This window comes from Rana temporaria, chromosome 8 (genome assembly GCF_905171775.1).
Source record: "Rana temporaria chromosome 8, aRanTem1.1, whole genome shotgun sequence".
In the NCBI taxonomy this organism is placed as follows: Eukaryota; Metazoa; Chordata; class Amphibia; order Anura; family Ranidae; genus Rana; species Rana temporaria.
In genome coordinates this window covers 48544224-48569833 of record NC_053496.1, presented here as the reverse complement: position 1 = coordinate 48569833, position 25610 = coordinate 48544224, and the positions used below count along the sequence as shown (strand labels likewise).

At 42.8% G+C, this 25610-nt stretch overlaps 1 protein-coding gene across 1 annotated transcript in view; it reads left to right on the top strand.

The window, feature by feature from the left end:
- LOC120910394 (alpha-2-macroglobulin-like protein 1) overlaps positions 1–25610 on the top strand; it is a 36693-nt gene that overhangs the window by 9097 nt on the left and 1986 nt on the right. Inside the window, exons 2-3 of the mRNA XM_040322151.1 lie at positions 11816–11965; positions 15697–15831. Of these exons, the coding sequence (XP_040178085.1) occupies positions 11816–11965; positions 15697–15831 (285 nt within the window). The remainder of the gene's footprint in view (positions 1–11815; positions 11966–15696; positions 15832–25610) is intronic.

Genomic DNA, 25610 nt, shown 5'->3' with positions numbered 1-25610 from the left:
CCAAAAAGACACAGAACAGACACACACAAAAATCAGACAGCAAAAAAACAAAAACACAAGTAGACAGCTAATACAAATTCAAACAAAAAACACAGAAGAAACAGACACAAAAAACACTCAGAAAATACACACACCTACTACAACCTCCTACTACAATAAAGCTTTAATATAACACTACACTCACCAACAAACAGCCACAGACAACAGAGCAAAAGACACTTGCTTTAGGAAGGGAAACATAGGGATGTACTTTTGCAAGGGAAGTGTGTTTGTCTGGGGCTATTTAAGTACAGGGCGATTCTCAAACTAAGTATGCTTGGCTTTTTTCCTATCTCACTGATTGCGCCAAGCCGAGTTCTGCACATGCCCAGTGAGGTGCAGATTCGTGCGCGCATGCGCAGTACGGCCAGCCCTTCATTTACATGGGGTCACGGCTCATTTCAATGGAGCACGCCCACTTCCTTCCCACTTGCAATAACCCCGCCTTACGCCTCTGTATTTACGTTGCGCTGGCGAAAATTTGGGCACAAATGCGCTGTGGATACGGCACTTACGTCACAAAATTAAGGCGCCGTAACTTAAATGATATACGTTTGGAGTAACTTAATTTGCGCCGCTCTACGTGAATCTGGCCCTATGTATCCCTCTCTCCCTTTTACTTTATCCTCTTCCACCTAAGCCCACCCCAAGACCAAAAAAACCCCCAAAACAACCCCCTCCCCCCGATTCCCACTACCCCTTGAGATGTACGGTACAAAATCTTATATATTCCCTTTATACTCGTATACAACTATCCAATCGCAGAAGAATTTACATTTCTTCTCTTATCTTTCTTCCAGCATTTTCTTCCCTTCCTCTGAGTTAATAAATGTTTTCTAACCTAACCAGGTTTCATTAAATTGTTTCTTCCTGTTTTGGGCCGAAAGAACTAAATCCTCTATTGCTTCTATTTCCTAAATTCTAATTAGCCACCCTGCTATGGAGGGAGGTCAAGAATCCCTCCATCTTCGGGTGACTCCCGCCTTTGCTGCATTAATCAAATGACATACCACTGATTTCCTGTAATTCCGGGCCGGAATCTGTGAACATTGAAGCAGGAAAAAGGCGGGATCATTTGGTATCTGGTGTTCTATAAACTTTTGGGATATTCTCCTCACCTCCTCCCAGTAATGTCTAATTTTTTCACAGGACCAGAATATATGCAAGAGTGTTCCCAGCTCATTCCCACATCTCCAGCATCGATCCGAGTTTTCTTTTGCAATTTTATTAACCCCCCTGACGGTAAACCCGAGCGCGACTCGGGGTTGGTTTTACATGTTAGGATCGGCAAACCCGAGTCGCGCTCGGGCTGGACGGGCTTACCTTTCGCTGGATCCACAGGCTTGGTTTACTCACCTTGTCCCTGGATCCAGCGATGCCACCCGCTGTGTGAGCGAGCGGGACCTCCTCGCTCGATTCACAGTCCCCGTGTGACGCCGATCTCCGTTCCCTGCGACGTTACGACGCACGGGGACGGAGAACGGCGCCAAATTCAAAAAAGTAAACAAACACATTACATACAGTATACTGTAATCTTATAGATTACAGTACTGTATGTAAAAAATACACACACCCCTTGTCCCTAGTGGTCTGCCCAGTGTCCTGCATGTACTTTTATATAATAAAAAATGTCATTTCTGCCTGCAAACTGTAGATTGTCCAAAAGTGTCCCTTTATGTCAAAAATGGTTTTAGATCAGCTAGAAAACAGCGATAATAAATTATAATCACTTGCAGAATTGTGCGATAGCGATTTGCAGGGAAATTCGTCATAAAAAAAATAAAATAATGACAGCGACAATTCTGCAACTGCAAATTTCAGTGATTTTGAGTTGATTACATTATTGAATAATTTTTATTATAATTATATTATTATTTGTTATAATTATTTATAATTATTTATTATATTATAATTTATAATTTTGTTTTAAAAAAAAAAAATCATACCCGGGATGCCTACAAGACTCTTGCTTGGTCAGATTTAAGTGAGTTATTTCTAAAAATTACAGGCCTACAGTATAAAACACCAATTTCCTTGCAAAATAAATGTACCGCTTTTGGTACGTAATTCCAGACAGAATCATACCGCCAGGGAGGTTAAGCCTTACTGGGGTATAGTACCAATGTGTAAGAATTTTATAACTGGCTTCTTGAGTTTTTGTACAGATCGAGGAGTTAAATGTCAACAGAATAATCTGTTTACGTTGAATTGGGGTAAAATTTCTCTCCAAGGCCTCTTCCCATTTGCCAATTCCTGACATCACATAATCTTCTGGGGGTGCATTCAACAGACCATACATCTTGGATATCACTCGCGAGAGTGGTTCCTCATCACTACAATATAGTTCAAATGCTGTCAAATGCCTTTGAAATTCCTCCGCCGACCCCAGTGATTTCAGGAAATGGCTTAACTGAATTGCCTGCCAGAAAGTGAGCTCAAAAGTTCCCCCTGTGTTTGTCAGGTCCCCTATAGACGGCCAAGAGCCTGATTGTATAAAATGTGACACCTGATAAACGCCCTTCTCTCTAAGTTTGTCAAAGTTACCCTTTTCCAAACCTGGTGTGAAATTCGGATTCCCTAATATGGGTAACAATGGTGAATATCTTGGTAAAAATTCCTGATTCCTACATATCTTTGCTGATATTTGTAACGTAGGTCCTATTGTAGGATGTTTCTTAAGATGGATTGGTAATGCTGCATAACACCACGGTGCTCTAGATAATGGTATTGGGCTAACCTGTTGTTCCATATCTACCCAGTGTTTCGTCTCTCTGTGTCTGCACCAGTCCACCAACCTTGTCAGATGCGTTGCTCGGTAGTATTTTACTATGTCTGGTACAGCCATCCCCCCTACTTTCTTCGGCATTCTCAACAGTTCTCTCTTAATTCTAGGTCATTTCCCCGACCATATAAATTTCATAAACATACTACCTACTTGACGGAGAAAAGAAGGTGGAATAGTAATTGGGAGTGCCTGGATAAGGTATAGCATTTTTGGCAGGACGCTCATCTTTACTATACTGCTCCGGCCAAACCAGGAGTGCAACCCCTGTTGCCATTTATCTAAGAGTATTCTTATTGAGTCATACAAAGAAGGAAAATTCAACCCAAAAATATTCTTTATATTTGCTGGTATATATGTACCCAAATATTTCAGTGCCTTCCCCCATTTAAATCCGTCTTATGGTTTCCCCCACAGTGGCTGGTACTGCCACCTCCATTGCCTCGGATTTAGTTCTGTTAATTTTTAAGTTAGACATCCTTCCGTATAACTCAATATCTTTTACCAGATTAGGGAGTGAGATATGTGGATTAGTTGCTGCAACCTTGTGTATCTGCTCCCCCATTTGGATTCCCTTGATATCCAGGTTCTGACGGATTCTATTTAATAAAGGCTCCAATGAGAGAGCAAACAACAAGGGCGAGAGGGGGCACCCCTGTCTTGTACCGTTTGAGATCTTAAACGGGCGTGATAGTACTCCATTTACTTTTACTGAGGCACGTGGTGTCGTGTAAACACTCATGATCCACCTAATCATGTGTTCACCCAGCCCCACCTGGCTCAGCATCTCCTCCAGGAACCGCCAACTCACCCTATCAAACGCCTTTTCCGCGTCAGTATTCAGGAATACGCAGGGGATTTTTTTTTGTCTCAGCATAATGGATCAAGTTAAAAATCGTAATTGTATTATCCCTAGCTTCTCTCCCCGGGATAAACCCTACCTGGTCCAGATTCACTTACTGCGCTATCCAGGGTTGGAGTCGGGTTGCAATTATTTTCGAAAAAAGTTTGAAATCTACATTTAATAATGAGATTGGTCTGTAGCTACCACAATCTGCCGGGTCCTTCCCCTCCTTAGGTATCACTGTTATGTGTGCAAGAAGTGTATCCGGGGGAAGCGCCGCGGTACTCCCAGGTGCATCAAAAAGTTTTGCCATTTAGTAGTGTAGCAAATTCCCCTATAATACCTTATAGTGAATCCATCAGGACATGGGGCCTTCCCTGACTTAATCTTTTTTAAGGTTGCATCCACTTCCTCAATGGAAATAGGTATCTCTAGACTATCTCTGGCAAAAGATGGAAGTCTAGATAGCCCTGAGGCAGACAAATATTCCTTCATCCCTAACTGGGTTTTCCCATCTATCACAAGATTGTATAAGGAAGAATAATATTCCCCAAATGTCTGGGCTATCTCTCTTGGTTTTCGTACTAGCTGTCCTTCTTTCCCTTTTATTTGTGGCATGTATGTTGACCCGCTCTTTTCCTTAAGTGTTCCTGCCAGCAACTTACTACACTTGTCTCCTAGTTCATAATTAAATTTCTCGCCCCTTTGTATCGTTGCTTTTGCTTTAAAACGCATTACTTCTGTAAGCTGTCTCCTTAGATGTCCTAAATCCCTACCACTACAGGGTAGTTGTGTTTTTTTTATGCTGAACTTCCAACTTCTGAATATCTTCCAATAGTTCCCTGATTTGTTTATCGCATTTCTTTTTCAGGATAGAACCATGCTTAATCAGGACCCCCCTGATCACTGTCTTGTGTGCTTCCCACACCATTCCCGGGTCGCTCCCAGGCGTGTCATTAACTTGAAAGTACGCTGCAATTTCTTTAGCAACATCTTCCCTGATTTCAGGATTTTGCAATAAACTCTCATTCAAACGCCAGCATCTGTCCTGGGATAGGACCGCACTGGAGAGGGAAAGACACACACTGACTGGGGCATGGTCTGACCACGTTATATTCCCAACTTCTACTTCTGTTACTAAGGTAATCAAATAATGTGGGATCAAGAAAAAAATCTATACGGGAGTATACCTGATGTGGGTTGGAAAAGAAAGTATAATCTCTTTCTTCTGCGTATAATATCCTCCAGACATCTACTAACTGTGTCTCATGCATTTTCCGCAATATCCCTTTTCTGACATTCCCCGGAGTCGATGATGTCCCTGAGGACACATCCATTCCGGGGTCCAAGGCAACATTAAAGTCTCCTCCCAAAATTTACTTGCCCTTATACAAATCTATGCGTAACTGATTCTAAGAATCAGGTGCATAGATACGACGGCTCGGACTCAGAGTTACGACGGCATATCTGGAGATACGCCGGCGTAACTCGTACGTGAATCCGGGCCCTGGACTCTAAACAGCAGGACCTCCACAAAAACGAAAACAAAAACAAAAGCAAGAACAAAATATTACGTATGCCTGTATGATTTTCTGCAGTTACAGAAGTAACATGGGCTCAATAAACTGGCTGGTATAGATGTCTATAAGAGAACTCTAGAACATATGATGAACAGTGAACGAAAATGCATCATGGAATGTAGGAGTAAGCTAACTAGATATGATGGTATCAGGTCAGAGGGACACAATATAATATGATATTATTACCCTTAGTTAATCTATATAGGAGTACTGATTAAATGTAACTCTAGAAGGTAATATAAAGTAAAAAATACCACTAATTATCTAGGAAATGGCTATTTAGTTTGGGAGATAACCCAATGTAAATAGCTTATGTAGTGGACGGCTGTAATGAAGCAATAGGAGGAATGTGCCTAAGGTGGAAGCGGAGAAGCAAAGTAAGAGAAGGAGGCCATAGAGGGGATGGAGAAGATATAGAAAAGTCATATGTCGGTGAGGGGGAGATTGTGCAAGCGTTGAGGGAGGTAAATGTGGATGTCACTCGTAGTAATGGGACACGTCCCACTCAAAGTTGAGTCCTCTAGGTATTCTGGTATTTAGATGGAATATCCAAAAAACCTCACGCTTGCACAATAACCTAAACTTATCTCCTCCTCTAACCGAACAAGTAATTTTCTCCACCCCCTGTATGGTTAAACTGGAAATGTCTTTGGAGTGTACGACATTCCAGTGTTTAGCTATATTCGTGTTGTGATCCTTATCTATGTCATATAGGTGATCGCTGAGTCTATCTTTCAACCTCCTAATAGTCCTGCCTACGTACTGTACATTACATGTATTGCAGGTGATGACATATACCAAGAACGCGGTGTTGCAGTTAATGAACTGTTTTATGTCATGGTTCTTCCCGCTAAAACATGAATGTACATACTGGCCTGTTTTAATAAGGCTACAATATCTGCACCCCTTAATGCCACATTTGAAATTTCCTTTAAAATGTAACCAATTCTCTTTTATTGGTTTTGTTTGAAACAAGCTAGACGTCAGCACACTGCTCATCATCACCCTCATTGGCTTGATCTCCACACGGACGGGTTTGCCTGTTTAGCGTCCGGCAGGCACAACAGGCTCAAGGCTTGTCTTTGTTCACAGAAATGTGAGTTGTTTACTGTTTTTACCTTTTTAAAAATAAATCACCGTTTGGTTTTACACTATGTGAGGCTTCTCCTTCCTTGCATGATCGAACTGCCAATGAGAGATTTGAGTCTGGAGTCCATTTGATATTATACCATTCTGCGGATACAGCTGATATCACTATCTTGTTGGATTTTACATGCTGATTTTGGTCCATTAGGACCTGAGGATCTGGTAAGCAGACTACTTGGCTAATGGTGGTGGATTCACACTGAGTTCCATACGGGATCACAAAACTCTTCCCAGTCGTTCCTTGATTCCGAGTATGCCTGTTTGTACTTTTGACTTTTGTGTGACGGATTTGTGTACTGACCATCTGAAAATCTGACGTGGAGTTCACATCAGACAAACATTTTATAGCCTGCACATCCAGCTTTTGTCTGATGATGTAAAAGTCAAATGGTCTTTTACTAATGATTCGAAAATCCGCAGACAGCTCGTCTTCAGACTTTTCCCTTCTTATTTTCTACAGAAAATTGTATAGTGTGTATCCAGCTTTATCCAGGCATGCAATCTAATATTCCAACGAGATCCTTATCCAGACATGCACCATAATATTCTAACCAGACCCTTATCCAGGCATGAAACCTAATATTCCAACCAGACCCTTATCCAGACATGCAATCTAATATTCCAACCAGACCCTTATCCAGACATGCAATCTAAGGCCGAGTACTCACGAGCAAACATGTCCGATGAAACCGGTCCGCGGACCGTTTTCATCGGACATGTCTGCCCGGGGACTTCTGTTCGATGGCTGTACACACCATCGAACAGAGGTCCGCGCGTAAACAATACGCGGGGCGTGTCCGCGCGTCGATGACGCGGTGTCGCTGCGACAATGACGCGGCGACGTGGGCGGCCTGCCTTTAAAATGCGACGCATGCGAGGGATGGCGGGCGGCAGGACATGTACGGTAGGTCTGTACAGACGACCGTACATGTCCGGGCGGACAGGTTTCCAGCGGACTGTTTTAAAGCAAGTCCAGGAAACAGTTGTCCGCTGGAAACCTGTCCGATCCGCCCGAAAATGGTCCGCTCGGGCCTACACACGGCCAAACATGTCTGCTGAAACTGGTCCGCGGACCAGTTTCAGCAGACATGTTTGGTCGTGAGTACGGGGCCTAATATTCAAACCAGATCCTTATCCAGACATGCAATCTAATATTCAAACCAGATCCTTATCCAGACATGCAATCTAATATTTCAACCAGATCCTTATCCAGACATGCACCATAATATTATTACCAGACCCTTATCCAAGCATGCTGCCTAATATTCCAACCAGGCCCTTATCCAGGCATGCAACCTAATATTCCAACCAGATCCTTATCCAGGCATGCAATCTAATATTCCAACCAGATCCTTATCCATACATGCAATCTAATATTCCAACCAGATCCTTATGCAGACATGCAATCTAATATTCCAACCAGATCCTTAATATTCTTACCAGACCCTTATCCAAGCATGCAACCTAATATTCCAACCAGATCCTTATCCAGGCATGCTGCCTAATATTCCAACCAGACCCTTATCCAAGCATGCAACCTAGTATTCCAAACAGATCCTTATCCAGACATGCACCATAATATTCTAACCAGATCCTTATCCAGGCATGCAATCTAATATTCCAACCAGATCCTTATCCAGACATGCACCATAATATTCTTACCAGACCCTTATCCAAGCATGCAATCTAATATTCCGACCAGATCCTTATCCAGGCATGCTGCCTAATATTCCGACCAGACCCTTAACCATGCATGTAACCTAATATTCCCACCAGACCATTATCCAGGCATACTACCTGATGTGAATGTACAATGTATATGTAAAGCGTTGCGTAAATTGACAGCGCTATATAAGTACCTTTAAATTATAGTATTCCAACCAGACTCTTATCCAGGCATGCAACCTAATATTTTAACCAGACCCTTATCCAGGCATGCAATCTAGAATTCCAACCAGACCCTTATCCAGGCATGCAACCTAGAATTCCAACCAGAACCTTATCCAGGTATGCAATATAATATTCCAACCAGAAACTTTTCCAGGCATGCAACCTAGAATTCCATCCAGACCCTTATCCAGGCATGCAATCTAGAGTTCCAACCAGACCCTTATCTAGGCATGCAACATAGAATTCCAACCAGACCCTTATCCAGGTATGCAACCTAATATTCCAACCAGATACTTTTCCAGACATGCAACCCAGGGCCATCTTTTCCATTGGGCATGCTGGGAAGTTGCCCGGGGGCCACACTTGCCTGGGGGGCCCCACCTGCCCAGCGAACCCAGTAAAAAATTGTGGAGAGTGGGGTGTCAGATCTGCGCATGCGCAGTTTGCGGAAATCGCCGAGCAGATCAGATCCTCCACTAGTGCTGCCTCTGTCTGTCCGCCGATGATGACGTCAGCCACACTGCCGAGGCTGCCCGCAGCCCACCAGACTTAAAAAAAAGGGTGGATGGACGGAGCAGAGTGGTGACTCGTGGAGTGGACAGAGCAGACAGCACAGCAGGCTTAAAGCAGAGTGCGGCAGAGTCGGACCCCTGTCGGCAGTGCCGGTTTTCACGAGCCTGTAACCTGCCCAGCCACCAGCCAGTACAGACATGGAGTTCCCTGGTCTGTGTCGTACAGTGAGTGGCTGACTGTGCAGCTTGCACAAAGAGATCGGGGGTGGGGGGCAGTGGCCAGCCCCTGATCATTTCCTGTACCATGTCCACTAGCCTCTGACCATATCCTGTACCATGTCCACCAGCTTCTGACCATCTCCTGTACCATGTCTGCAGTCTCTGACCATCTCCTGTACCATGTCTGTAGTCTCTGACCATCTCCTGTATCATGTCTGCAGTCTCTGACCATCTCCTGTATCATGTCTACAGTCTCTGAGGGGAAGTCTGGAGAGGAGTCAAGAATGGGAGCACTGCTGGGATGGGGGTCACGGGAGAGGTCAGACAGCAGACTATAGGATGAAACCAGAGCAGCCAAGCTGGAGCCATATGAGTAAGCCTTGCACAGTGCACCTGAAAGGAGGTCAGTGACAGCCCCACCAGGCCAGTCTAAGGGACAGGAGGTTGCTGATGTAAGGGGGGAGTAATTACAAAAATGTAAGGGGCACTGATATAAAGGTCCCCCCCTCCTATATTAGTGACCCCCCCTTACCGTAGTGTATTTCCTCTACAGAAGGTAGTCTCTGGTCACCAGAGCCCCCCCCTCCACATCATGATCTGCAGCGTTCCCCTTTGCATAAGAGTTCCCTTTCACTGTAAGGGGGGAATCCTGCAGACTCTAATGTAAGTGGGGAACCCAGTGCTGGCTGGATTATAGTAACCTGACCTTCATGTCAATGAAAAAATATGTTTTTTTACTTTTGTTTAACTTAAACACATTGCTAATAGCACTAGCTATATGTTTAAAGTTTAAATACTGACATTTGCACTGTTTGGCACTGAAAACTGCAATTGTAGGTACTTTTTTTGCAGTGCCAGCAAAAAATGTGGTTCTGCCAGTAATTGTCATGATTTTTGTCAGTAAAAAATTCTCGTGTGTGATTGTGTAGACAGGGCCTCAGTGCACTGTATTGCCCGTGGGCCAATAATGCTCTTAAGATGCCACTGATGCAACCTAATATTTCAATGAGACTCCTATCCAAGCTTGCAGCCTGGGTGGCCAGAAAAGGGAATACAGCAAGCAGGCATTTTCCCTACATCCAATACCCCACAAGTACATACACAAAAAAATCCACTGGCGCTAAACAAGGATAATGGAATCCCTAATGTCAGAGTTGTTACTAGTATGTAGGTTGTGAAGTAGATAGTCCAGAGCTGCGAGAATCGTGGGACCCGGAAGTACCAAAGATACAGAAAATACACCAAAAAAATGCGCTCATGATCATCTACAGTTCATAATAGACCCAGTATTAATGGGAGAAGATAAGAGTTTCAGATAAAAAATTTAGGAAGAAAATCCATTTATTACAGATGAACTCCAGAAATATGGTAAAAGGTCCTTGTAAACAGCCTGGTAGTAAGTCTCAATAAATGGCCCTTTAGAGGAGCTAGGGAAGAAAGTAGAATTTGGTTTGAAAGAGGTATTTAGTATAGGTGGTTCTAGTTGGGATGTGGGAACATAACCCTCCATTTGGCCCTCTGACCATAAATCCTCCAAGATTTGTAGTACATCATCCTCCAGCGTAGCCAAAGGTAATGGTATTGGTAAAGCTATTAGGTTTTCATCATTTAACTTATGGTTAAACAAAGGATTTGGGGCATAATGGCGTTTGAGGGTAAGTTGTCTTATAAAAAGGTGTAAATCCTTGAATAGTCCAAATTTATTGGGACCACTAGAACGAGAGAAACTTAGGCCTTTTTGACGTGTGACGTCACCGCGACCGGACGGAACGAGCGGCTGTTCTTCCAGACCTCATCGTGTTGTGTCCCCGACCTGGGAATTCGTCGGATGATCCCGTCTATTCCATCCCACGGTGACACTTCGGGTATGTGGATTGCCTGAAATCAGGCTCCTGCTGAGAGTTGGACGGCCATCTCGTCATTACCGCCACCTTACCATCTGCCCATAAGGTACTGTTAGTGCTATTTAAAGTGCTATTGTGTATCTGATGGCATGTTCATTGAACCCGTGAGGTTTGACCCTGTGAACCTGATGGTAGCTGCCTGTGGAATTTACATCCCATGTATACAGCTTATATAGCACTGTGCATATTTTTATACAGACTTTTTACCATATTTCTGGAGTTCATCTGTAATAAATGGATTTTCTTCCTAAACTTTTTATCTGAAACTTATCTTCTCCCATTAATACTGGGTCTATTATGAACTGTAGATGATCATGAGCGCGTTTTTTTGGTGTATTTTCAATACCCCACAAGAATGTGGGAGTTTGTGGCGAAAGGACTTCCTTTTATAATAAGGGGGCTTCCAGATATCCCCCCTTCCCATGAGTACACAGGTGCATTAGTATCCCTTACCCATTCTCACAAAGAGTAAATCCACTGCAAATCATGTTGTCCAGTGATGTAGAACCATTGTCAATCAATGAAGAAAAAAAATTCCCTGCCATCTACCACCACTAAGAAAGATTCTGAAAGCACAAATGCAATGCAACAAACAGTCCCTGGGATTCCTGATTGATATTATTGACAGATATGGTCTTGACCATATATTTGGTCAAGGATGGTACCTGGGATCCCTGGCTCGCTGCTTTGACAATATAGCCGCTGATGATTCTGGTAGGCAAACTGTCCAAATATGGCGAGTGTGTCATCAATTTGCTGAACCGCAAGCAGTCTAGGTATGGGTCAAGTTCATGTGTGACACGATCCAGAATCTTATCCCTAGTTAGCATCACTTGGTTATGAAACATCTTGTTTTTGTTTTTGTTCATAGCATTGATAATCTATTGCTTCCCTTGCAGGCAACGTTGACGTTTTCAAGCTCGGAGTCCCTCCCAAAAGGTGAAGTCGACCTCCTCATTGCCTCCTCTGCCAAGTCTTTGTGTGCACTACGTGCCGTAGATAAAAGCGTCCAGATCGGTTTTGAAGATAAGGAATTAACCAATGAAATGGTAAGGAAAAATGTCAGTTTGGGGTTAAGAAAAGGACTTGTACAGCGAGCAGTAACTGTATGTATACTGTATAGGAAATACTGTGTTAATAGCCTATAAGAAAACCTGCTAGCGCCACAATTGACATACTGTGTATAAAAACAAAATAATAAACAAGTGCTATTGCTGAAAGTGACACAAAAATAGTGTATGATACACTCAAGTATCAAAGTGCTATTGTGTACCAAATAAAGTGCTAAAAATACAAATCAATTGAAACAAACAAGTCTAAAAATGTATAATGATAAAAAAATATCAATGATCAATGGTAGGAGAAATCAATGTATATTAAACATTAAAATGACAAGGTGCACCATACAATGCAAAACAAGTGCCAATGTGCAAAGCAAAATAAATAATAATAAAGTCCAGAAAATTGATGGATGTGAGTGCTATCCGGGTCACCGTGATAATTATCTGGATTAATATGGATAACCAACAAGAGTGTTCATGTGTTCCCTGGATTATACCAAAATGCAGAGATCTACCACCAGAAAAATTGAACATGCTTACCAAAAAACGTGAATACCATTCGGTACTGAATCACATGAGCTGGTAGATCACCAAGGGTATATTTCATCTGTACAGTAGCAAAGAGCAACTACAGATCTTCAAAAGGGGCTCAATGGGAAGGGACACCGCTTGCTCAATCAAATCTTACCATTCCGTGAGTACATGTGAAGACACAGCAAGCATCCACACATAGTATAAAACCGTAATATAAAAATGTATTGAAAATGCATAGAACACTTACACAAACTACGAGAATACATCGCTGTTCAAATAATCCAACACAGATATGATCATAGGAGATAAGCATGTAGCACGCAATGGCCTTGATGGGAACTTGAACCAACGCGTTTTGTCAAATCTGACATCATCTGGGTTGGGAGTTCCTTCTGGTCATTGCGTTTAAATAGAAAAGATGTCCAATGAAAATTTATGTGGGAATAAGTTTAAAACTAAAATAACCATGGCGGTCACTACCCGATGTAAGATGGCACTGGGCGCGTGCGTTCCTGGCCTTGTTTCCAGTACCATTATGGAAATTGCACATACGTAAATCCCATGAGTAACGCAATTAAACAGTACCATCACGAGATGATGTACGTGCCGCAGTGATGGGCACCCAGTAGGAAATCTCTCCTTAAAAATTTTAACCTATTGTTGTATTTATATAAAATAAAAATGAAGAACAAAATACTGTATATACAAAATTATACAGCGGGCAGCACCTGTATGTGTACTTACAGAGATAAACCTTGGCACTTGTTGCACTGATGTCCATTCATGCATGAATGACAGCCCCCTTTAAAATTAGCACAGGACCAGTTTGCCTGTGAAGGTTCTCATCTATGTAGGTCATGCTAGAACTAGTAGTAATAAGTCAAATTCAACTGGTCTTGTTCTGTAATGTTGATGTTTCATAGCTCAAAGTTTCTAGACCAGGGTGCAGAGAATTTTGAACACAGTTAGCCCAGGATAAGCCACATGTGCTTCCATATTGCGGACACCATAACAGCCAATGAAAATCTAAAGCCAGGGTGCACACTGTCCGGCCTACCAATGCTTGACGCTAATGCAGGGCAGGTGGCATGCAGGGCCACCCCCTGCGTTCAGGAGAAGACAGACTGCACCTCTGTCCAGACCTGCTCCACCTATTGCCCACTGCAATGCTGATGTAGTAAGATAAGTCTCTGAAGGGATGGGGGAGACTCTGATATATTGGGGGCACCCTGACATATTAGGGGGTACTCTGAGGTATAGGGGGGACTCTGATGGAAAGGGCGGGACTTCTGATGTGATGAGAGAATTATATGATGGGGGGGATGCTGCAGATGTGGGGTGAGGGCTCTGATATGAGGGAGGGGCTCTGATGTGATGTTGGGTACTCTGAAGTGATAGAGGGACTTCTGATGTGAAGGAGGACTTCTAATTAAAACTCAATTTCAGGAAGGCAGTTGTCTGCATTGTTTGAGGCTCAGGTCCCCCATCGATGATTAGTAACACGCCAGCGGGTGAACAAAAAAAATTGTCAGCTCCAGTCAGAGCCGCTGTACTAACTATGCAAATGTTGTACAGCTGTGTGTACAGATTTGCTGCCGTTTTCCTTACTGGCTAATGTGAGTAGCCTGCAACATATTTTTAATACATTTTAGCTTGTTATACAGAGAGCACTTAGATATGTGTCTTTTTTATTCATGATCCCAATGCTGCTGAGTTTGTGGAGTCTGTCTTAAACACATCAACCTGGTGTTTTGATCTCTGCTTGTATGACTGCCTGGTAAAACAGGGGTCCATACCTTAAGGTGAGAGTAGCCATTTCTAAAGGTGGAGGGATCACTTTTTCTTTGAAGCTAAAAGTCACCGGTGAAGATTCTTAGAAGTTGTTGTCACACAATTTTTGGATTTTTTTCACTTTATTGGACTTTATGTATCCACTTACGGTATGTATTATTTATTATCCTGCAATTGATTTAGTTGATTTTTGCGCTGCACTTATTTCCTATATATTTTTAAATAGAAACTAGCATAGTTCTGCACCTGATTAACAGAGGGAACATGGTAGTTTTCCCATATAGAGAACTGCCACAAATCCTCACCAGGGGCAACCTTGTTGTATGGGATGTCAGCTGTTAGTTCACATCTCTCTCTCTGCCCGTGTAGTGATTGCATTACACAAGCAGAGACTGCACTGGGTTAACACCCACTCCTCCTTTCTCTAATCTGAGCAGGGGGGGTTGGACAGGCAGAGAGGGAGGCAGCTCCAGCTCTCTTTTCTTTGTGCTGTATGCCATGCCTGCCACAGTCATAGAACAGAGAATGGATTGCTCCTAATTTACAAAGTGGCTTGCACCCCTTTTGTTAGATATCTTCTTCATGTTCCAAATTTAGAAGAGATGTGGACGCAACTCTTTGTTAATTCCCCCCATTGTTTTTTTATCAGGGCCTGCTCACACTGTTGGTTTACATTCCATTGCAGTTCATTGGAAAAAAAGTCCACAAACCCCTTTTACACTGAGCCGCTCATAGCGCCGGCAGTAAAACGCAGCTATTTTTACTGCCGACGCTATGGGCGGATTCGCGGTGCATTACGGCCGCTAGCGGGGCGATTTTACGAGAAAGGGTTAAAACCGCCCTCAATGCTGCAGCAGCGTATTGCCAGCGGTATAGCCGCACTGTCCCATTGATTTCAATAGGTAGGAGCAGTGGAGGAGCGGTAAACACACTCCTTCACCGCTCCAAAGATGCGGCTAGCAGGACTTTTTTTTACCGTCCTGCTAGCGCACTGCTCCAGTGTGAAAGCCCTCGGGCTTTCACACTGGAATGAATGTGACAGCTGTTTAAGGGAAGATTGCAGGCGCTATTTTTAACGCCATAGCGCCTGCAATACGCTCCAGTGTGAAAGGGGTCTAAGAGCCTCATAAAGCTAAGACACCGGGATAATCATACTTTAAAAGAAAAAAAAGTGACAGTTATTTTCAGCTATGTCCAATGAGATTTGATAATTAGAGTCAAACGGTTAAATTAAAGAGCCTTATCCTTGCTTTATAACTTTGTGCATTAGGTCTAAAGTCTTATTTTGTAACAGCTCAAGTTCAGTATAATGGCCACTATCGAGAAGAAGCTCTTTCACACGTACCCTGCAAAAGAGACAGCACATTTTATAACCCAAACAATTTATTTTTCAGGTCTTCAGTTTGTTTCCGTACTCGGTCAGAGGAGGATATCCTGAGGGTGTTAAGGAGAACTCAATCGTTAAATGTTGGTGGTGGTGGTGGTATCAATCCTCTAGTAACCTTGTGGATGTACTCGACTTATTTCAGGTGTGCCGATAAGAATTGGAAAACCCAGAGACCTGCAGAAAATCAGAAGTTATGCCGCGTACACACGACCGTTTTTCATGACGTGAAAAATGTTTTTTTTTTTTTTTAATGTCATTAAAAACGATCGTGTGTGGGCTCCAGAGTATTTTTCATGACGTGAAAAATGGCCATTACAAATTTAGAACAGGCTCTATTCATGAAAAACGGTTGTGTGTAGGCTTTAACGACGTGAAAAAAACATGCATGCTCAGAAGCAAGTTATGAGACGGGAGCGCTCGTTCTGGTAAAACTAGCGTTCGTAATGGAGATAGCACATTCGTCACGCTGTGACAGACTGAAAAGCACGAAGACTGAAAAGCGCGAATCGTCTCTCACCAAACTTTTACTAACACAAAATCAGCAAAAGCAGCCCCAAGGGTGGCGCCATCCGAATGAAACTTCCCCTTTATAGTGCCGTCATACGTGTTGTACGTCACCACGCTTTGCTAGAGCATTTGTTTTTCACGATCGTGTGTAGGCAAGGCAGGCTTAACAAGAATCGGGTTGAAAAAAAAGGTTGTTTTTTCTAGACCATTAAAAATGGCCGTGTGTACGCGGCATTAGAGTTTGATTGTCAATATGTGTATAGTTTGTATAAAACGCAAAGTGCGCTATCTAAATCCTGTATAATAATATAGTTTGCAAATAATTGTTACATACCGTAATGCTGAACTCCGGGCCAAACACTGAGGCCCCGTACTCACGACCAAACATGTCTGCTGAAACTGGTCCGCGGGCCAGTTTCAGCAGACATGTTTGGTCGTGTGTGGGCGCGAGCGGGCCGAATTCCAGCAAACATTTGCCCGCCGGGCCTTTTCCCAGCGGACAAATATTCCTGGACTTGTTTTAAAACAGTCCGCTGGAATCCTGCCCGCTCGGACATGTACGGTCGTCAGTACAGACCTACCGTACATGTCCAGGCGCCCGCCGTCCCTCGCATGCGTCGAATGACTTCGACGCATGCGTGGAAGCATTTTAAAGGCAGGCCGCCCACGTCGCCGCGTCATTGTCGCGGCGACACCGCGTCATCGGCGCGGCGACACCGCGGACACGCCCCGCGTATTGTTTACGCGCGGACTTCTGTACGATGGTGTGTACAACCATCGTACAGAAGCCCTCTGGCAGACATGTACGGTGAAAACGGTCCGACGGACCACTTTCACCGTACATTTTTGTCCGTGAGTACCCGGCCTTAAAGAGGAACATCAGTCATGTAATGCTGACTCCATCCCCCATGTTGTAAAATCTGGCAATGTGTGGACGATCTGAAAGGCTCTGCAAGGACTTCAGAGCCTGGCAGAGACCTGCGATGCTGTTCTGAGGTTCCCCCTGCTTGTGCAGACAACCTGTGATCTGTGACCTTTATAACTGTAGTGTCTTTGCGCATGTGCAGAGGAACCCCCTGCGTGTGCCCAGATGTGCCAAAGATCTCATCCGAGTCTCAAAGGCTGGGCAGAGCCCTTTGGCACATCTGAGCACATGTGGAATCTGTGCTGTGAGGCACCAGGTGTGCAAAGTCATTCTCACCTAGGCAAAAAACATGGAAGCACAAAAATATTAAAAACTCCTAAAAAAAAATCTAATTGTGGGAGAAGGAAGTAAAAATACCTTGTTTTGTCTATTTTAACATCAACCTACCCTAAACCTCAACCTAAACCTCTAAGTGTATCTAAACACAGAGACAAACATTTTATATATTGCAGCTTACCAGGCCTTAGATGTTGTGGACATTAAGGTGAAAAACCTTCTGTGCTGCAGCTCCGCCCAGACCCCCTTTCTAACCTGAGCTCATCCGATCCAGTGATATGCATGAGTGCAGTGGCTCCAGCTGCTGTCAATCAAATCCAGTGACACAGGATCAGAGGGCAGGATTGCGTCCTGCTGTCTGTGTCAATGGATGCAGCAGCAGGACTCAGGCCTCGTACACACGACAGAGTTTCTCGGCAGAATTCGTCGAGAATCTCGGTGAAGAGCCGGATTCTGTCGAGAAACTCGGTCGTGTGTACATTTTCGGCCCGATGGAGCCGCCGAGGAACTCGTCGAGCAAATAGAGAGCAGGTTCTCTATTTTCTCGATGGCAGTGGATTTTGGCTCGACGAGTTCTTCATCGGGCTGTTTTTTAAACGAGAAACTCGGTCGTGTGTATGCTAAGAAACCTGTCAAAAACTTAGACACTGGAGACCAACATAGGTAAAACTAGCGTTTGGAATGGAGATAGCACATTCGTGTCGCTTCCAACATTATTTAATCGTTTATTTGCATCGCTTTACACAATTTTTTCTAAGGGCACAAAACAGCAATATAATAATTTTTTTTTACGATATTCACACAGAGTTCCCTAAAATTAGGTGGAACCTTTTTCTTACTCGACTCAATATTTTTTTTTTTTTTTATTGTCACCTTATTTTGGTCGTGTGTTTTAAATCCTGCTTTTAATCACCTTAATTTTAAATTTTTTAAAAATGCAAATCCTTTTATTTTTTGTAATGTCAAGTTCCCCCCATAGAAACCTTATTGCTTTGTCTTATCTCATGTGTCCCTTTCAAATTACACCTTATATCCAATTTTTTAAAAATAAGAACCTGCCTTCTCACTTGCAAAATTGAAATGTAAAAAAATACAAGGACAAGTATGAACTGTAAAAAAAAAAGGTACCATTTATTTTGGTAATAAAAAAAAAATTTATATGCAAAAGTCAGCACTGGAGAGCTTGCTGCCATTTGTGCACAGCCAGGTGTGGCCTGATGTGACTGGTGATCAGTTGGAGGCCAAAATGGGGACTTGAGAGGTTCATTCAGGAAGTCACGCATCAAGGTCTTGGACTCCCCGAGGTCAGAAACTGGAGCAGGGCAGGCAGATGTCACCAGGTTGTGGTACTACAGCAGCCTGAACTCTGGTACACCACATGGAAGTAAGGGAGTCACTTTCTTGATTTCTTCAAGGCCTTCCTTGGTGGCTTCCCTGCAGCCTGCTCTTTCACCTTCTCTGCAGCCTTCTCAGCAGCCTTCCTCTTCTGCCTGGCTGGAGGTGGTGCCACAGGGGTAGTACTCATGCCAGGAGGAGGAGTAGACGAAGGTGGTGGAGGATGAGTAGCCGACGGTGGTGGAGGAGGAGGTGGAGGAGGAGGAGGAGCAGTAGAAGGAGGAGGAGTAGTAGAAGGAGGAGGAGCAGTAGAAGGAGGAGGAGCAGTAGAAGGAGGAGCAGTAGAAGGAGGAGCAGTAGAAGGAGGAGGAGTAGAAGGAGGAGGAGCAGTAGAAGGAGGAGTAGAAGGAGGAGGAGCAGTAGAAGGAGGAGGAGTAGAAGGAGGAGGAGCAGTAGAAGGAGGAGGAGTAGAAGGAGGAGGAGCAGTAGAAGGAGGAGTAGAAGGAGGAGGAGCAGTAGAAGGAGGAGGAGCAGTAGGAGGAGGAGCAGAAGGAGGAGGAGTAGTAGAAGGAGGAGGAGTAGAAGGAGGAGGAGCAGAAGGAGGAGGAGCAGTAGAAGGAGGAGGAGTAGTAGAAGAAGAAGAGGAAGCAGAATGTTCAGATGGAGCAGGAGAAGAAGAGGAAGAAGAATGTTCAGATGGAGCAGGAGAAGAAGAGGAAGAAGAATGTTCAGATGGAGCAGGAGAAGAAGAGGAAGAAGAATGTTCAGAAGGAGCAGGAGAAGAAGAAGAAGAAGAAGGTGGGGGAGCTTGAGAAGGAGCATGAGAAGAAGAAGAAGGTGGGGGAGCTTGATAAGGAGCATGAGAAGAAGAAGAAGGTGGGGGAGCTTGAGAAGGAGCATGAGAAGAAGAAGAAGAAGAAGAAGGTGGGGGAGCTTGAGAAGGAGCATGAGAAGAAGAAGAAGGTGGGGGAGCTTGGGAGTTATGTGGTGTGTGAGGATGGGGATGGCGGCAAATCACAGTGTCCTCCGTGAGAAGACCCCTCACCCCCTGATTTGCGAGGGTGATGAGGAGGCCCTCAAAGAGGAGGCGTTGGTCTAATGTCATTTCTGACATTTTGGCCAAAACCACTGTGACAAATCCCTCCTGAGCAGTGGGAGGCTGTTGCAGGGTTGCATGGGCGTCCCGAATGAGGGCTAGTGAGGCGTCACGCACCCTTGTATCCCTCACCTGCCTCCTCGGACGCAGACGAAGAGGAGACACCTGGCATCTTGTGCTTGGCCCAGCAACCTCGTGCAACCCACTTGGGCCTGCCACCTCATCCGCTCCACTTGGGCCTGCCACCACGTTACTGATACTTGGGCCTGCCAACACGTCCAAGATACTTGGGCCTGCAGCCTCGTCCAAGCCACTCACCCTGTCCTCCTCCTGCCTGGCATTTTCCTGATCCTCCTGCTGCCTGGTCTCGTCCTGTGTATGGAAAAAAAGTAAAGTTTTACTATTTTAAAAAAATTTTGTTTTATTTATTTAAGCTCCTGACTGTTGCATTTTTTTTTGTCACGACTTAGCTAAGCCAATCATTCTGACCCATGTTTTATGGTCAATCACACCACAAAAATTCATGGCCAATACTGACAAATTTTAGGAATAACACTTTTAGATCTAATTTTTATTTACCTTTAATATCTTAATTTACATCTCTTTAACAACATTTAAACACCACACATTTGCACATTGAAAGTACTATATACCTGGCTCCAGCTGGGCAAATCCGGATCTTCATCCAGGATGGAAGGCTGCTGAGAGGGTTCTTCTGCAGAGGGAGCAGCAGGTTGGCTGGAGGGAAGGCTGGACCTTCTGTGGCTTCTGGGGCGAAGGCTAGAAAGTGACTCCCTTACCTCCAGGTGTTCATCCAGGAAGCTCAGTTTGCTGTAGTACCACAACTTGGGTTTAAATACCCGCCCTGCTCCAGCTCCAGACCTCATCGAAGCCAAGACCTTGTTGCGTGCCTTCCTGTAGGTGCCTCTCAAGGTCCCAATTTTGACCTCCAACTGTTCAGTTGTCACATCAAACCCCACCTGTCTCCGCACAAGTGGGAGCAGGCTCTCCAGTGCAGTTTTGCGCAATTCTCTATTTCTAGAGATGGGGTCTTTGGTGGCCCACAGGAACAGGAAGTTCTTGCCACCTATCAATGAAGATCTCCAAGAAGTCGGGTCGGTTAAAGAGATTCATCTTTTCCTGTCCAAAACCAAGGATAAAAAAATAATGTCACTACACAATCTATAAAGTCAATTACTCTTTCTCACAAGCTAGCCCTTAAAGGGTCACTAATGGATAACTATATTTTTGGAGGAAATGACTGTTTACAGTGTCTAGAGACATACAAGTGCATACATATAATGTGCCTCTAGTTTCACTTTTGTTTTTAAATTTATTTATTGTTTCTGTGAAGTAAAGAGACACACAGAACCCCAAAAAAATAAAAGCAGGGCATATTTTAATTTCTAAAATTATTAGCATTGTTTTGGTTGATTTTTAGACACACAGCTTAGACCACAGTGACAAGCTCCCCTGATAAATTTGAGAGGGAGCAGAACCAGGAAGTGATGATTTATGCAAATGATTACAGCTGCTTAAAAGCAAAAAGGGACAATGAGGACATGAAATCAAGACTGATATAATGTAAAGTTAGTTATTTCTGCCCCAAACAATTTTGGCTTATTGCTCCTTTAAATGTCTGTCTTTCCTGAATATGCCACTGCTGTCCCAAGTTCGAAGCATACCTACACGCTTGTCGTTCAAACGTCTTTCTTACGCAACCCGGTCGTATGGACGCTACATGTGTTCGAGCCTTATATACACTCCGCACACGACATCCGCCCATGCTTAAAAAAAATTGATGTTTCCCCCCCGCCCCTTATCTTCCGTCGCAAAAACGACAAGGTGGAATTGGCAGCAGATCATGTTGGGTCAGTTCCTAGGAAACAGATGACCAGTTGTGTCGAACTAATAAGCCAGATCTCATCCTCATTTGTGTATGAAACGTTAGTTAGAGAAAAGCACTCCCGATATAGTTTGGTCAAGACATAAAAGCGACCATTTGCATCATGTTTAAACCGACTTGTTTTTAGAAGACATCCTGATGAGAACCGAGATTGCCCACACAACAGTAGTTGGATCAAAATGCATAATCAAAGCGTTGTTTACGTACGACGGCACTATAGCGGACCATTACCTTCAAATTTCAAACTGGCTATGTTTTAATTTATGAACCTAAGATGTAGGCCACAAAATCATTCAATCAAGAAAAACATGTAAAATGTAGTTACATACCGGTCTTTGACCCGATCGTTATCTCCGCCGTCTTCCACAAACTGTGAACGCCCCTTTTACTCACGTGGTAGCCCTTTATACACGCGCATGTGGTACTTTACGCACGTCTCCCCGCCCCTGACGTTCATGGTGTCGTATTTTCCCCGCCCCTTTTCCATCTTTTTTTTGTTGGAAGCACATGGAGAATATGGCAGCACGGCGAATCCGTTGTAAGGCCTCCAACATGACCTTTGAGGAAATGGTGGAGATGGTCCTCATCCTCAAAGCAGAGGACTACGATGGGAGGCATGGGCCATATAAGTACCCTAATAAGGTCAAGGCCCAAATAATGGAGAAGGTGAGGAGGAGTCTCCATCAGAAATTTGGAGTGAAAAGGTCCAAGGAACAGATCCGGAAAAGGTGGTGTGACCTTAAGAAACGTGAGCCGGAACAAATGAAGAGGATCAGGAGAGTGATTAGAAGAAGTAAGTTTGTTATATATTTTGTAAGATTTGTTCCGCGCCATGTGTTTTTTATTTCAGGTTGTACTGTAATATTTTTTTATGCACACTAATTTGTCGTCAAACTGGACGTCCATTCGGAACGACTAAATATTGTGTTTAAAATCCTACAAATTATGACATTTTTTTAAAATTGTGGTGAGATCAATCGTGAAAATTATGTAGATGTGCTATTAAAACCACAAAACTTTTTTTAATAATTAAATATACAGTAAAAGGAGAGTCTGCTCAGCAGTCGGTGACACATGTGGACTCATTTGCATAATTGTTGTCCCCTTTAATAACCCATTTTGGGCTTCACACAGAGCTGAGGTGATCCAGTGTATACTTTGTTGGCTTACATGTTTAAAAGTAGACCAAAGCTACAAGATTTGTCAGGATCTTTGTGAATGCCTTCAATCCTGTGTTTTGCCCTGAGGGGTTTTTCTAAACATCAATAGTCCCAGAAATTTTATAAAGTGAATCATATTCCTCTTTCAGGCCTATAAGCTCTAAAAATACTGTTTCCATTTTCTTCATTCTCGTAGGGCGTCATGAAGCAAGAAGGGAGCAAGAAGTCCAGCAAGCCACACCCCCGAGGGATGGTGATGATGCGCAGCCTGCCACCACATCAGGTAAAGTAACATATAACTAACCCAGCTTCAGGTAATGTAGATGTAGGCCTGCCTAATTTAAAAAAATTGTTTTGTCCCACATTTCAGGATCAGGTGGTGGCTTGGACAGGCATACTAAACAGATGCTGATCTCCGAAATATGGGCCTGCAGAGAAGAGGTGGAGGAGATACATCTGGCCAACAGAAAAATAAACGAAAGAGCAAGGAGGGTGGAAACTAAATTAAAACATTTATTGGATGTTTTGGGGAGAGTCTGAATCTGAAAAAAATACCCAAAAAAATTTTAAATACCAGATTTTGATGTTTATTTAATTAAAAAAAAAAAAATAATAATAAAACCAGATTTAGCTGTTTATTTAATTAAAAAAAAAACAAAAAAATAATAAAACAAGATTTTATACTTTATTTAATAAAAAAAAAAAAAAAAAAATAATATAACCAGATTTTATACTTTATTTAATAAAAAAAAAAAAAAAAAAAATAATAAAACCAGATTTTATACTTTATTTAATAAAAAAAAAAAAAAATAATAATATAACCAGATTTTATACTTTATTTAATAAAAAAAAAACCAAAAAAATAATATAACCAGATTTTATACTTTATTTAATAAAAAAAAAACCAAAAAAATAATATAACCAGATTTTAATGTTTATTAAGAAAAAAAACCAAAAAAATTACAAAAATGATTGTATATTGTATGAGAAAAAAAACCAACAAAAAGACAAAAATGATTGTATATTGTATGAGAAAAATCACCCACAAAAATACAAAAATGATTGTATATTGTATGAGAAAAAAAACCAAAAAAATTACAAAAATGATTGTATATTGTCTGAGAAAAATGACCAACAAAAAGACAAAAATGATTGTATATTGTATGAGAAAAATGACCCACAAAAATACAAAAATGATTGTATATTGTATGAGAAAAAAAACCAAAAAAATTACTAAAATGATTGTATATTGTATGAGAAAAATGACCAACAAAAATACAAAAATGATTGTATATTGTATGAGAAAAATCACCCACAAAAATACAAAAATGATTGTATATTGTATGAGAAAAAAAACCAAAAAAAATACAAAAATGATTGTATATTGTATGAGAAAAATGACCAACAAAAAGACAAAAATGATTGTATATTGTATGAGAAAATATACCAAAAATTTTTGTAGGGTATTTATGAAAAAATAAAAATAAAAAAATTAAGAAAATAAAGAGCTTTTGAACATCAAAAAAGTGTGTGGTGTTTTTCCTAAAATACTTAAAATTTTCTATGTGTTTGGTTTGGGGGTCACCTGGGAAATGTTTGCTAGTTGATAATGAAAATACACTTAGTTACACTTAGTAAAGAACTCCAAACAACACAAGCAAGACATAACAAGTTTAGAAAAAAGATTATGATTTATTTTTTTCCAAGCTACAATTAGGGCAAATTTGATTGAGATGGTATTGCCCCCCTACCCATGAAATAGTCCATGTATTTGTCCCGGACTTCACGGGCACTCTGGGGGGGCAGTCCTGTGTGGCCAGCTTCAAGGCCCGCCAAAGTTTCTGCAGGGGTCAAATGTTGTGCCTCGGGCCCAACCAGGGCCATATAATTTGGAGATTGTCTCCGCAAAAAATTGTGGAGAATGCAGCAGGCAAAAATAATTGTATTCCACTTATATTCCGCCATGTGGAGAGAGGTGAGGAAAAGGCGGAACCGGCTGGCCATGATGCCGAAAGCGTTCTCAACCACTCTACGTGCTCGGCCCAGCCGGAAATTAAAGACACTCCTCTCTGGGGTGAGGGTGCGCTGAGGGAATGGCCTCATAAGATGGGGTCCCAGGGCAAACGCTTCATCAGCCAGGAAAACAAATGGCAGGCCTTCTACATTCTGGTCATCCGGTGGCAATGACAGATCATCATCCTGAAGGCGAAGCGCGAACTCCGTCTGCCTGAAGGCTCCCCCATCCGATACCCGTCCATTCATCCCGACATCCACAAAAAGGAATTCATACTGTGCTGACACCACCGCCATCAGCACAATACTGTTGAACCCCTTATAATTAAAGAACTGGGATCCTGAACGGGATGGAGGCACGATGCGGACGTGCTTCCCGTCGATGGCTCCCCCGCAGTTGGGGAAGTTCCATCGGGTCTGGAAGTCCAAAGCCACAGACTGCCACTCCTGTGGTGTGGACGGAAGCTGGGGAAGAAAAAAATAAAAAATTAGCCCCATAACCTTGCAAGCAGATTATACAAAGACATTATAAGCATTATAACATTTCTGGGAACTAGCATATTATATCTAAATATATTTCGCCAATTAACACATTAAACACCCCCTCTGATGGGCCAGTGCCCAAGTTTGGGGGAGGGCTAGATGAGTTTGGGAGTACTAAAAAAATTTAATTTTGATTATTGGTGAACATAGACTTTACAAC